The following is a 14,644-nucleotide window of genomic DNA, read 5'->3' as shown; positions in this document are numbered from 1 at the left end:
TGGAGATCTCTGGGAGATTTTTGCCATTTGATATTATGTGGAGCTGGGAGGTCTCTTGTGGACCAGTGTCCTGAAGTTGGCTCTTCCACCTCAGAGGCACAGCACTGACTCCTGGCTGCAGCACCAAGAGCCTTTCATTCACATGGCTCAGAATAAAAGGGAGAAAAAGTAGAAAGAAAGAATTAGTAGAAGTAGAAAGAAAGAAAGGAGGGAAGGAAGGGAGGGAGGGATGGAGGAAGGAAGGAGGGAAGGAAGGAATAAAAGGAAGAAAGATAGAAGATAAAGTAAAATAAAATAAAGATAAAATATAATAAAGTTATTAAAATAAAAAAATAATTATTAAGAAAAAAATTAAAAAAAACAACAACAAGAAAAAGGACAGATAGAACCCTAGGACAAATGGTGGAAGCAAAGCTATACAGAGAAAATCTCACACAGAAGCAGACACATACAAACTCACAAAAAGAGGAAAAGGGGAAAAATCATAAATCTTGCTCTCAAAGTCCACCTCCTCAATTTGGGATGATTCGTTGTCTAAATCAGGGAAGGAAGGAAAGAAAGAAAGAAGATAAAGTAAAATAAAGTTATTAATATACAATTAATTGTTAAGAAAAAAAATTAAAAAAAAAAAAGGAAGGATAGAACCCTAGGACAAATGGTGGAAGCAAAGCTATACAGACAAAAATCTCACACAGAAGCATATACATACACACTCACAAAAAGAGGAAAAGGGGAGAAAAATCATAAATCTTGCTCTCAAAGTCCACCTCCTCAATTTGGGATGGTTCGTTGTCTATTCAGGTATTCCACAGATGCAGCGTACATCAGGTTGATTGTGGAGCTTTAATCCGCTGCTTCTGAGGCTGCTGGGAGAGATTTACCTTTCTCTTCTTTGTTCTCACAGCTCCCGGGGCTCAGCTTTGGATTTGGCCCCGTCTCTGTGTGTAGGTCGCTGGAGGGCGTCTGTTCTTCGCTCAGACAGGACGGGGTTAAAGGAGCTGCTGATTCGCGGGCTCTGGCGCACTCAGGCCGGGGGGAGGGAGGGGCACGGAGTGCGGGGCGGGCCTGCGGCGGCAGACGCCGGCGTGACGTTGCACCAGCGTGAGGCGCGCCGTGCGTTTTCCTGGGGAAGTTGTTCCTGGATCCCGGGACCCTGGCAGTGGCGGGCTGCACAGGCTCCCCGGGAGAGGGGTGTGAATAGTGACCTGTGCTCGCACACAGGCTTGTTGGTGGCGGCAGCAGCAGCCTTAGCGTCTCCCGCCCGTCTCTGGGGTCCGCGCTTTTAGCCGCGGCTCGCGCCCGTCTCTGGAGCTCCTTTAAGCAGCGCTCTTAATCCCCTCTCCTCGCGCACCAGGAAACAAAGAGGGAAGAAAAAGTCTCCTGCCTCTTCGGTAGGTCCAGACTTTTCCCCGGACTCCCTCCCGGCTAGCCGTGGCGCACTAACCACCTGCAGGCTGTGTTCACACCACCAACCCCAGTCCTCTCCCTGCGCTCCGACGGAAGCCCGAGCCTCAACTCGCAGCCCCGCCCGCCCCGGCGGGTGAGCAGACAAGGCTCTCGGGCTGGTGAGTGCCAGTCGGCCCTGAACCTCTGTGCGGGAATCTCTCCGCTTTTCCCTCCGCACCCCTGTTGCTGCGCTCTCCTCCGCGGCTCCGACGCTTTGCCCCTCTGCCACCCGCAGCCTCCGCCCGTGAATAGTGTGTGGAAAAGTGTCCTTCCTAGTGTGTGGAAAGCTTTCCTCCTTCACAGCTCCTTCCCACTGGTGCAGGTCCCGTCCCTATCCTTTTGTCTCTGTTTATTCTTTTTTCTTTTGCCCTACCCAGGTACGTGTGGAGGGGTGGGTTTCTTGTCTTTTGGGAGGTCTGAGGTCTTCTGCCAGCGTTCAGTAGGTGTTCTGTAGGAGTTGTTCCATGTGTAGATGTATTTCTGGTGTATCTGTGGGGAGGAAGGTGATCTCCACGTCTTACTCTTCCGCCATCTTCCCGGAAGCCCCCCGGCAGGAGGATTCTTAACCACTGCGCCACCAGGGAAGTCCTATAATTACTTTAAATTTTTCAGTTTTCCAGTTTTCTTAGCTGGAAATGGAAGGTCATCATTCCTGCTTTACTTTGATAATGAACATGAAGACACTTTGGAAACTACACAGAGCTCTCATTGCATAGCCTGTAAAAGAATGCACATTGACAGGGAGGTTTGTGCTTATAGAACTGGCATAACTTCGTTATATTGTATGAGGAGCTAGATTGAATGGCAAGATAAGCAACCTTTTAAATATAATATTTTAAAAAGATGAAAAAATGGACAGATGGGGAGGGCGGATAGAAGTTGATCTGTTCCAAAGTGTAGGAATATAATAAAAGCATGTGGGAAAAGACAGTGGGATGGACTCAGACAGGTGTCTGGAATTTAGAATTGGGCCCCTGCTTGGTATGAAACCAACAAAGCATTGTTTCTAGCGTGGTGAGGGGACAGAGCATCTCAGGCTTGGCATCTGGGGAGCAATAGCTTGAGTGTGGGACAGAAGAATATTTATGTCAGGATAGACATTCTACTTTGCAAAATGAGTCAAGAGCTTGTATTTCTGAGGCGAGGTAAGTGTTTTATCAAAGGCATGCCAGATGTGGACACTACCTAAGGAAGCCGTTTGGCACCTGCGTGCACTGCTAATAAGAGAAAGGGACCTAGTAACTACACATGAAAGCAGCTTTCCGTCAAGGATCACAGAAACTTTTCTGATAATATATCTTTACCAAGTGAGACAGAGAAGTCGGTGGATTTAAAGATGCATGTTCCAGCTCCCTTATTATCCTAACAGGCAATTCTAACAAAAGCAGAACTATTGATACTAATTCTTAGCTCTAAATGCCAGTAAACCCAGGGGTCGAATTTCAGGTCTATGTTAGGGGAAATAGTAAAATCGTAGCAGCAGCAGTAAATGTTTACATAGCACTTATACACAGTAACACACAGCAGCCCTGGGACGGGGGTACTATCAGCACCCCCATTTTATAGATGACAAACTGAGGAATAAAGAGGTTAACTAACTTGTTCAAGGTCACAGCCAGTAAGGGGCACACTAGGCTTTGAACTCAAAGTGTTTTGGTCCAGAGAATGTGCTTTTAACTCGGACCCTCTCCTTCCTCTCAACTGTAGCCATTATAACCGGTATAAAGTACACCTATGACTTTGTGGGATATAGCTGTGGGACCTAGGCCATAAGCTTCAGGTGTGGTTTTCCATTCTGTCCCAGGCTTTCCTTGGAAGGAAGAAGTTTGTCCAGATTATACATTTATTAGAGGTCGGTCTCTTATCTTTTTGTTATTTGTACCCTCATGGCACATAGCAGCTCCTCAATAGTTGAAATAAACTAAATTGTCTCTGCGGTGTTTTCCCCTTGATGTAAAATTCTTTTTGTTATTAAACAAGAGAGGAGGCTAGGAAGGCATAGCTCCCTGTACTGCAAACCCTTAAAGGCAAGCTGGGATTTAGTTGTTCATCCTCTTTTGGTCAAACACTTTCACCAAATCCTGACTCCAAACTCAAGGCCTTTTCTAGCCCCTCTTGCCCATGGTGGTTCCCTGGTTCCAGCCAAGGGAATCATTCATTGCTGCCGTCACCCAGTCCTTCTGTCACATGGCTCATGATCACGTCTGTGGGTTGAGTTCAAGACCTGAAGGCTGACAGATCTGGGTTTGAATCAGGGCAGCAGAACTTGCCAGCTGTGTGGCCTTGGACAAGTCATTACATTCAGCCTTTCTGAGCTAAGCCTCATCATTTATGGAGTGAGGGTCATATTACCCTATTCAGGAGATGCTTGAGAGACTGAAACCATATAGCATATCATGTAGTATAGTGTTTGGCATGGGGTAGCCACGTGCTGAAATTGTAGAAACTGAATTTCCCAGTTAGATTACAACTTCTTGGAGGGCTGGGATCATGTTTAAGGAAGGATCTTTGTCAGGGATTCTTCACTTCCTCAACCCCTCACTCTGTCCTCCCCTTACCTTCCTCAGCTTCTTCACTCTCTGCCCCTCCCACCAGTTTCATCACCAAAATTCCAGTTTGTTCATTTGTTGTTTGTTGTGCTTAATCAATGTTTGGGGTCATTTTGGTTCTGTCCCAGGAGATATTTGGCTACCGGACTCAGAGCTGCCGGAAAACCCTCTGCCTTGCTGGATCTATCTTCTCCTTTGGGATCCTCCCCTTGGTGTTTTACTGGAGACCCGCTTGGCACGTGTGGGCAAATTGCATCCCGTGTTCCTTGCAAGAAGCAGACGTCGTGTTGCTGAGGACAACAGTAAGTGTGTACCTGGTTCTGTACCTGGTGGCCCTTTTTCCTGGACACCTTGTTATGGGATGGTTGTGGGGAGATGAACACAAGGCAGGCGGCAGCTGGATGTCCAGCCGCAGGCTCCATCACAGCCTTACATTTACTTACCAAGAATTCAATAATTTGTGTATGATTGGATTTCATTAAGAAGACCTAATTCATAGGGTATTCCTTTTAAATTGTGATTTTTAGTGAATGTCGGAATAGGGAATAACCATGTTAACAGTTAAAAATAATAGTGTGAAGTAGTTATGTCAGGCTATAGGTTATAACGTTCATACTCATCCTTCTCCCCACCCCCATCCTGACATATCAATGCCTATCCCAGCTCCCCTCCACTGGGGTATCCCTGGGGGAAGGGAAGGTGGGGAGGAGGTGGGAAGTACCCCTCTGAGGAGGATCCTGTCTTCCCCTGCTCCTCTGAGAGAGCCATGGTTATTGATAGGAGTCTGTTGCATCCTGTAGATATGCTAGGGTTTAAAAGTGTGGCCATCTTGTCCCTGAGTAGATTGCCGCTTTCTGCTAATACAAGGTCCTGGTGTTAGGGGAGTTCCCCTGTATTGACTCTGATAACACTTCCTTCTAGCACTCATTACACTTAGGTGAAGTGCCTTGTTCCTGCTGGACTGTTAGCTCCACAAAAGAAGGGACTATCTCTAACTTGTTAACTGCATCCCTAGTTCCGGCACATGGTAGGGATTCCATACATATGTGGTGGCTGACAGGCTAAAGTGGACATTCCTCTTGATAGAAGTCAAAGTGCAGTCTCACAGAGGACCCTTTTCGGGCTAACTTTTACTGAGTGTGTCTAACAATGTGTCAGCCCAAATGACCCAGAATGACAACCAAATTCTTGATAAATCAAACTCTACTAGGCTGTTAGCTTCTTTTTTTATGTAGCGACCTCTCTAGATAAACATTCTATTCATTTCAGTGAGAGAAGAGGATAGCAGCAAGTCTTATAACTGGCCCCCAATTTTTTTTACATATTTCACTCTGAGTTGGAGCTAGACCTCAATGAAACTGGCAGTTGGATGAAGTTTGTCTTTGTTGACCTGCCCTCCCTGGGCTCAGCCCCATCCCTTATTTCTGGCTCCTGGTCACTTCAAGAGCCACCCGTCCTATGTCCCGGCTTAGCTGACACGTGGACCATATTACAGATGAGAGCTGAGGCAGCTCCACCCAAGTTCAACTATAATTTAACTCAAGATTCTTGGAGAATAGCCTTCAAGACATTAAGAAGGCAAGATGATAGTGGAGTCAGAGCATCTCATGCTGATGATGTTGGGCTGGGAGCCCTGCTCCACTGCTGCCTCAAACCATACTTCATGAAGGCTCACAGAATATGCATGAGAGAAGAGTGCCTGGAGCTCACCAAGGAAGATCTCGTCATTTGATTGGGGGAGGAAATGGGGTCTGGAGAGGGTGCATATTTTAGCCACACTCCTTGATGAGTTAGGGGCCTCACCAGGAAGAAGTACCATATATCCCAGTTCCTAGTTCAGAGTTGTCCCCACACAACTGCACGTAGATTCCAAACACCAACCAGCATTAGAATCATCTGGAGGGCTATGAACAGATTGCTGGGCCCCCCTCCCAGGGCTTCTAATTCTTTAGATTTGCATTGGGGCTCCAGAGTTTGCATTTTTAACAAGTTCTCAGATGATGCTAATGCTTCTGGTAAGGGACCATACTTTGAGCAAAACTGCTGCAGATAGTCACCACTCCCACTGGCGAGCTTACTTGGTCCTTGGGAGAGGAACAGGGGCCTGGACATTTGCTTTATGGCTCAGCCAATATATATTTATATGGTCTCAAAGGGACTTATCCAGATTTAGCAAAGTATTGTAAGTGGTCCTGCTGTATACAGCCCTAGTGTCTTGCTGGAGCAGGGGTAGAGAGAGGTTTATTTTCAGGGGCTCAGGGTAGGGATGTAAGGACTTATGGAAGACCACATCTTTGGGATACTTTCATAGTTCAACCTGTTCCATGTGAACTTAAGGACCTATGAGATTCTTCTTTTTTGTCATGAAAGGAGGATTTGGAAAAGTACTTCACTCTACCCTGCAGGTGCTTTCATTTCGCGCAGCTAGTTCTCAGGGGGCAATGCTTTTGTTGCAGCAGAAACAACCTCAGAAACAGAAAAGCTTTCTGTCTTTCAGAATGTATCACCAGACTCTTCAGATCTGAGAGCATGTGGTTGGCTGAGCTATAAGTTCCGAGGTTGCTGGCAGAGTCAAGGCACAGAGAGGAGCAAGAGGAAATGAACAAGGAAATGGCAAGGAAGGGAGCAAAATGAAAGAAAAGGAGAGGGAAATAGGTAACAGAAAAATAAAGAGGGAGAAAAGAGAAAGCTCTAGTAAGATACAAGCTACTATGCATGACATAAACTACTATGATATACAACAAGAATGTATTATACAGCACAGGGAATTATAGCCATTATCTTGTGATGACTTTTAATGGAGTATAATCTGTAAAAATACTGAATCACTATGCTGTATATCTGAAGCTAATATAATATTGTAAATGGACTATACTTCAATAATAGAACCTAAAATTTACAAAGAAAGAAAAGAAGATCTGGTAAGAGTGAAAGAAATAAAAAAAATATCAACCAACACAGAGCTGGTCCATTATGGGATTCGGAGTCAAAAGTTTTGACTTCTAGTCCCAGCACCTTAGGTACACGACACCTTAGGTTTGTTACTTAATGTTTCAGGACCTCAGTTTCTCTATCTGTAAAATGGGCCTAGTAAAAGCACTTGTTCTTTCTTGGGTTGGTGTGAGGATGAAGTGAGATTACATATGTAAAAACCATTTACAAACTGTAAAGTGCATCATCAAAGACAATTTTGATTGTGTATGTGTTTTTGATATAGCAACTTCACAAGCTTGCTGTACGAAAGCGCTTGCTATAGCCTCGATGCACCCATGTATAATGGCCCTGCTCATCTGGACGCTGTGTCCTTCCCTTATTATCCAGGAGGCCTGGCACTTCCTTCCAGGACAGGAGACATGGGGCAGATGCCCTATAACTAGAAATCCCCAACACTCATATGTGCTCAAGCAGGTCACCTCTCCTAGTTGCCTGTGATCAGCTTTGAACTGGACATACAGCAGAAAGATTCAAAAAGGCATCAGTGCCTCAGGGAGCTGCATTCCATCACCCTGCTCCTTTCTTTGGCTCTTTGAAAGTGTATTAAGCCTTTCTCCCATTACACTGCCCTCTGCAACTCATCAGAGCTATTGAAACCAGCTTCAATCTTGTCTTTTTCATCTTGATTTCAACCTTAATTTTTAATTACCTGCTCTTGTGCCTCATTTTAAATGGATTTGCTATGCCAGAGACTCTCCAAATAAATGAGGTGCTAAATTAGTCTTTATGTAATTAGATAAGAACCCGATTATTTCAAACACTTTTACTATGTGAGCCTTAGATAAAAATAAGCTTTGAGAGTCAATAGATTAAAAGTCTGCTGTAAGGTTATTTGCATTAAAATGATACCTTAAGAAAGATATTATTTGAATTATATTATAATAGCTGTTCAGTAAAGATTTCCCAGTAAGAAAGACTGGATGACTCTTACCTGAAAATATGTTGCATATCTGTTTTTCATGTTATTAAAAAATCAGTACTTGATATTTATCATCAGTCTTACACTGGTAAGATTACAGATCATTATCCCAGATACTGATTAGGTAGTCATTTTTTAACATTAAAAAAATAGTAACGTGATGTGTACTGACTGAAAATCTTCAGCACCTAGTTTATTTTCTGTTCCCCTCCTCTTATTAAGCACCTCTAAGAGTGAGATTTTTCCAAAAGATAAGAGTAATTACATTTCTATTTTATAATTTAAAAGTGGCATTTTATTCATTATTCATCTACTTCTGACTTTTAACCAATATCTGTGGCGATGCCACATTTCTATGCAAATAACGTGATTTATATTCATTGGTGTTTTGAATTCAGATGCTCCTGATGATTTTCATAGTTTTTATCTTTATTATAATTACATATACATTTTTCCTTCGCTGTCACTGTATGTCACATGTTGCCAAAGACTCACAATGTTCAGAGAAGAACTTTGTGTTGATTGGCTATTAGGCCTGACTCTGGGCATTTCACTTCAATGTTTTAGTGGGGAACATTTCCCCTTCAGTTTCACCGAAAGATGTCAGTGGTAGGGGCTTTAGTTTAAAAACTTAGAAATCCCCCAAATCAGCCATGCAAATGGCATCTTGGGTCCACCAGCCCACCAGGATGCTCATCAGATACCAGCATTTGTGTTCATGTTTCCTGGATCCCTTACTTCCTCCCCTCCCTCCTCTTCTGCAGCCTGGTCTCTCCAAGCCCAGGCTCCACACATTGGCACCACTTTCTAAGGGAATCAGACAGTTTGTTTTGTCTATGCTTTTACTCATAAAATTTCTTCTGATATTCCCTATCTCCCCCATCCATTCATTCACTTATTCATTCAACAAGTATTTATTGAGTACCAGTCAAGTACCAGACATTGTTATAGGCACTGGGAATACAGCTATGAACAAAACAGACGGAAATCCTTGCAGAGGGACATTCTGGAGAGGACTCAACTGATAGACACTTGTACACACTCATACACACATTCTCTATACAGTAAATATAGACAGTAGGTGTTCTATCTCTACTTATTAAAACCTACTCATTCTTCAGCCATATACCACCTTTTCTATTAAATCTTAGTTGATCCATTCTCTGTCCCAATACCAGAGGGAATTAATTGCCTGTCCTTCCTTCTCTCCTAGCTCTGTATTTGTTAGCTCTGACTGCTGTAGTGCTTTCTGCAGTCTGCCTTCAATTAAAATGCTATTTGCTCTACATTTTATAAAACAGCATCTCACTGATTATATTATTTAATTCTCATAACAACCATAGGAAATGGCATTATCATTTTTATTTTACTGATGAGGATACAGAGAGGACAATAACTTTGCAACCTGGTAAATGTCAGCCAGGATTTCCCTCTCCCTTCCTCCTTCCTTCATAAATTTGATGAGCACAGGTTGTATGCCAGCCACAGTGCTATCTCATGGACAGCGCAGGGGGCAGGGAGTATAACAGTAAAATCAGGGTTCTTGACTCCACGGAGTTCGTCAAATCAACTACACAAATAAATGCAAAAATCCAACTGTTATAAGTGGTACTTAGGAAAGCTTCGTGGTTATTGTAAGATTATAGACAAGGGATTTGATCAAGTCAAGAAAACCAGGAAAGGCTTTCCTGAGCCATCAGAGGATGATTAGAGAACAGATGTGTGGACACAGCGGGGAGGTGGGGGGAGTTGGGGGGTGTGGGCAGGGAGGGGGTGTGGGATGAATTGGGAAATTGGGATTGACGTATGTGCACTGCCATGTGTAAAAGAGATAGCTAGTGGGAACCTGCTGTATAGCCCAGGGAGTTCAGCTTGGTGCTCTGTGGTGACCTAGATGGGTGGAATGGGGGGGAGTGGGGTGGGAGGGAGGTCCAAGAGGGAGGGGATATATGTATACACATAGCTGATTCACTTTATTGTACAGCAGAAAGTAATGCAACATTATAAAGCAACTAGACCCCAATATAAAAAAAAAAAAGGTGATGGTGGCTGGTGGGGAGGAGCGTATGGGGAATGGTCCAGGTAAAGGGGGTAGTGTGGACAAAGAACTTGAACCTGTCTTTTGAGTCTCTAAGCCCAGCGCTTTCCCCCACTATACTACATTCCTTTTTTTTTTTTTTTTTTGCCGTACGCGGGCCTCTCACTGTTGTGGCCTCTCCCGTTGCGGAGCACAGGCTCCGGAAGCGCAGGCTCGGCGGCCATGGCTCACGGGCCCAGCCGCTCCGCGGCATGTGGGATCTTCCCGGACCGGGGCACGAACCCATGTCCCCTGCATCGGCAGGAGGACTCTCAACCACTGCGCCACCAGGGAAGCCCTATGCTGCATTCCTTTTTATAGCTTTTTCTCCTATTACACTAGAAGCTTTTTGGAGACAGTTGTCGTGGCTTTTCATTCCCCACAACACTTAGCACGTGTCCACAGTGGGTGTTCAATAATTATTTAATTCAATTACATAAATGAATTAAATCTGTAATAAATGGTCTCATGGTTTCTACCAACACTTTATCACAAAGACCCTAAGGTGAAAAGTCACGGATGAGAATGTAAGAGAAGATGGTATGATTCTTTTAGGTACTCATTCCTTCTTCTGAATCCTATTCCCCCATCCCCCCATTTTTTTAAAATACGTTTATTTATTTATGTATTTATTTATTTTTGGCTGTGTTGCGTCTTCGTTGCTGTGCATGGGCTTTCTGTAGTTGTGGTGAGCCGGGGTTACTCTTGGTTGGGCTCTGCGGGCTTCTCACTGCGGTGGCTTCTTTTGTTGGGGAGCACGGGCTCTAGGCCCGTTGGCTTCAGTAGTTGTGGCACATGAGCTCAGTAGTTGTGGCTCGTGGGCTCTAGAGTGAAGGCTCAGTAGTTGTGGTGCACAGGCTTAGTTGCTCCGCGACATGTGGGATCTTCCTAGACCAGGGATTGAACCCATGTCCCCTGCATTGGCAGGCGGATTCTTATCCACTGCACCAACACAGAAGTCCCCCCCATCCCCTATTTTAAACCATTTTTTTGTTAGGCATTCAGTCAGAAATCCCTGAGATTCTATGGGCTGGCTTCTCACAGATGATTTTTTTTTAAAGACAAATAGTTCTGAGGCCGTTATCTATTATAAAACAGGGCTATTTCTATTGTGATTTATAGCTTGCAAAGCTTTTGCATATATGTTGTCTCATTTGGTCCTTACTAGTAGAGATTATTTCTTAGCCATTTTACATTGGAGACATAAAGAAGTGAAAAGAAATGCTCGTGGTGTTACAGCTGTAAGCAGTGAAAACAAAATTTATGCTGAATTGTTCAGCATTTTTTTTCTTTTTTTTTAAACATCTTTATTGGAGTATAATTGCTTTACAATGTTGTGTTAGTTTCTGCTGTATAACAAAGCAAGTCAGGTACATGTATACGTATATCCCCATATCAGCTCCCTCTTGCTTCTCCCTCCCACCCTCCCTATCCCACCACTCTAGGTGGTCACAAAGCACCGAGCTCTTCTCCCTGTGCTATGCGGCTGCTTCCCACTAGCTATCTATTTTACATTTGGTAGTGTATATATGTACATGCCACTCTCTCACTTTGTCCCAGCTTACCCTTCCCCCTCACCGTGTCCTCAAGTCCATTCTCTACCTCTGCGTCTTTATTCCTGTCCTGCCCCTAGGTTCTTCAGAACCATTTTTTTTTCTTGTTTTAGATTCCATGTATATGTGTTAGCATATGGTATTTGTCTTTCTCTTTCTGACTTACTTCACTATGTATGACAGACCCTAGGTCCATCCATCTCACTACAAATAACTCAATTTCGTTTCTTTTTATGGCTGAGTAATATTCCATTGTATATATGTGCCACATATTCTTTATCCATTCATCTGTCGATGGACACTAAGTTTGCTTCCATGTCCTGGCTATTGTAAATAGAGCTGCAATGAACATTTTGGTACATGACTCTTTTTGAATTATGGTTTTTTCAGGGCATATGCCCAGTAATGGGATTACTGGGTTGTATGGTAGTTCTATTTTTAGTTTTTTGACGAACCTCCATACTTTTTTCCATAGTGGTTGTATCAATTTACATTCCCACCAACAGTGCAAGAGGGTTCCCTTTTCTCCACACCCTCTCTAGCATTTATTGTTTGTAGATTTTTTGATGATGGCCATTCTGACTGGTGTGAGATGATACCTCATTGTAGTTTTGATTTGCATTTCTCTAATGATTAGTAGCATCCTTTCATGTGTTTTTTAACAATCTGTGTATCTTCTTTAGAGAAATGTCTATTTACGTCTTCTGGCCAATTTTGGATTGGGTTATTTTGTTATTTGTTATTGAGCTGCATGAGCTGCTTGTATATTTTGGAGATTAGTCCTTTGTCAGTTGCTTCGTTTGAAAATATTTTCTCCCATTCTGAGGGTTGTCTTTTTGTCTTGTTTATGGTTTCCTTTGCTGTGAAAAAGCTTTAAAGTTTCATTAGGGCCCATTTGTTTATTTTTGTTTTATTTCCATTTCTCTAGGAGGTGGGTCAAAAAGGATCTTGCTGTGATTTGTATCATGAAGTGTTCTGCCTGTGTTTTCCTCTAAGAGTTTTATAGTGTCTGACCTTACATTTAAGTCTTTAATTCATTTTGACTTTATTTTTTGTGTATGGCATTAGGAAATGTTCTAATTTCATTCTTTTACATGTAGCTGTCCAATTTTCCCAGTGCCACTTATTGAAGAGGCTGTCTTTTCTCCATTGTATATTCTTGTCTCCTTTATCAAAGATAAGGTGACCAAATGTGCATGGGTTTATCTCTGGGCTTTCTATCCTGTTCCATTGATCTTTATTTCTATTTTTGTGCCAGTACCATATTGTCTTGATTACTGTAGCTTGTAGTATAGTCTGAAGCCAGGGAGCCTGATTCCTCAACCTCCATTTTTCTTTCTCAAGATAACTTTGGCTATTCGGGGTCTTTTGTGTTTCCATACAATTTGTGAAATTTTTTGTTATAGTTCTGTGAAAAATGCCATTGGTAGTTTGATAGGGGTTGCATTGAATCTGTAGATTGCTTTGGGTAGTATAGTCATTTTCACGATGTTGATCCTTCCAATCCAAGAACATGGCATGTCTCTTCATCTGTTTGTATAGTCTTTAATTTCTTTCATCAGTGTCTTATAGTTTTCTGCATACAGGTCTTTTGTCTCCTTAGGTAGGTTTATTCCTAAGTATTCTATTCTTTTTGTTGCAATGGTAAATGGGAGTGTTTCCTTAATTTCCCCTTCAGATTTTTTATCATTAGTGTATAGGAATGCCAGAGATTTCTGTGCATTAATTTTGTATCCTGCTACTTTACCAAATTCATTGATTAGCTCTAGTAGTTTTCTGGTAGCATCTTTAGGATTCTCTATATATAGTATCATGTCATCGGCAAACAGTGACAGCTTTACTTCTTTTTCGATTTGGATTCCTTTTATTTCTTTTTCTTCTCTGATTTCTGTGGCTAAAACTTCCCAAACTATGTGGAATAATAGTGGCGAGAGTGGACATCCTTGTCTTGTTCCTGATCTTAGAGGAAATGATTTCAGTTTTTCACCATTGAGAATGATGTTGGCTGTGGGTTTGTCATATGTGGCCTTTATTATGTTGAGGTAGGTCCCCTCTCTGCCTACTCTCTGGAGGGTTTTTATCATTAATGGGTGTTGAATTTTGTCAAATGCTTTTTCTGCATCTAGTGAGATTATCATATGGTTTTTATCCTTCAGTTCTTTAATAGGGTTTATCACATTGATTGATTTGCATATACTGAAGAATCCTTGCATTCCTGGGATAAACCCCACTTGATCATGGTATATGATCCTTTTAATGTGCTGTTGGATTCTGTTTTCTAGTATTTTGTTGAGGATTTTTCCATCTGATATTGGTCTGTAGTTTTCTTTTTTTGTGACATCTTTGTCTGGTTTTGTTATCAGGGTGATGGTGGGCTCATAGAATGAGTTTGGGAGTGTTCCTCCCTCTGCTATATATTGGAAGAGTTTGAGAAGGATAGGTGTTAGCTCTTCTCTAAATGTTTGATAGAATTCGCCTGTGAAGCCATCTAGTCCTGGGCTTTTGTTTGTTAGAAGATTTTAAATCACAGTTTCAATTTCAGTGCTTGTGATTAGGCTGTTTATATTTTGTATTTCTTCCTGGTTTAGTCTCAGAACATTGTGCTTTTCTAAGAATTTGTCCATTTCTTCTAGATTGTCCATTTTATTGGCGTATAGTTGCTTGTAGTAATCCCTCATGATCCTTTGTATTTCTGCAGTGTCAGTTGTTACTTCTCCTTTTTCATGTCTAATTCTGTTGATTTGAGTCTTCTCCTTTTTTTCTTGATGAGTCTGGCTAATGGTTTATCAATTTTGTTTATCTTCTCAAAGAACCAGCTTTTAGTTTTATTGATCTTTGCTCTCATTTCCTTCATTTCTTTTTCATTTAGTTCAGATCTGATCTTTATTGTTTCTCTCCTTCTGCCAACTTTGGTTTTTTTTTTTTTCTGTACTTCTTTCTCTAATTGCTTTAGGTGTAAGGTTAGGTTGTTTAATTGAGATGTTTCTTATTTCTTGAGGTAGGATTGTATTGCTATAAACTTCCCTCTTAGAACTGCTTTTGCTGCATCCCATAGGTTTTGGGTGGTCGTGTTTTCATTGTCATTTATTTTTAGGTATTGTTTGAT

General features: G+C 42.3%; 1 protein-coding gene across 1 annotated transcript in view; it reads left to right on the top strand.

Moving 5' to 3' along the window:
* ATP13A4 (ATPase 13A4) overlaps nucleotides 1–14,644 on the top strand; it is a gene marked incomplete at both ends in the record, with an annotated part of 134,083 nt that overhangs the window by 34,789 nt on the left and 84,650 nt on the right. Inside the window, one exon of the mRNA XM_082654765.1 lies at nucleotides 4,124–4,297. Within this exon, the coding sequence (XP_082510891.1) occupies nucleotides 4,124–4,297 (174 nt within the window). The remainder of the gene's footprint in view (nucleotides 1–4,123; nucleotides 4,298–14,644) is intronic.

The sequence above is a fragment of the Grampus griseus genome, assembly GCF_964374135.1.
Source record: "Grampus griseus genome assembly, chromosome: 5".
Taxonomy (NCBI): Eukaryota; Metazoa; Chordata; class Mammalia; order Artiodactyla; family Delphinidae; genus Grampus; species Grampus griseus.
The sequence above is the reverse complement of the archived record's forward strand: the minus strand, read 5'-3'. Positions and strand labels throughout refer to the sequence as shown.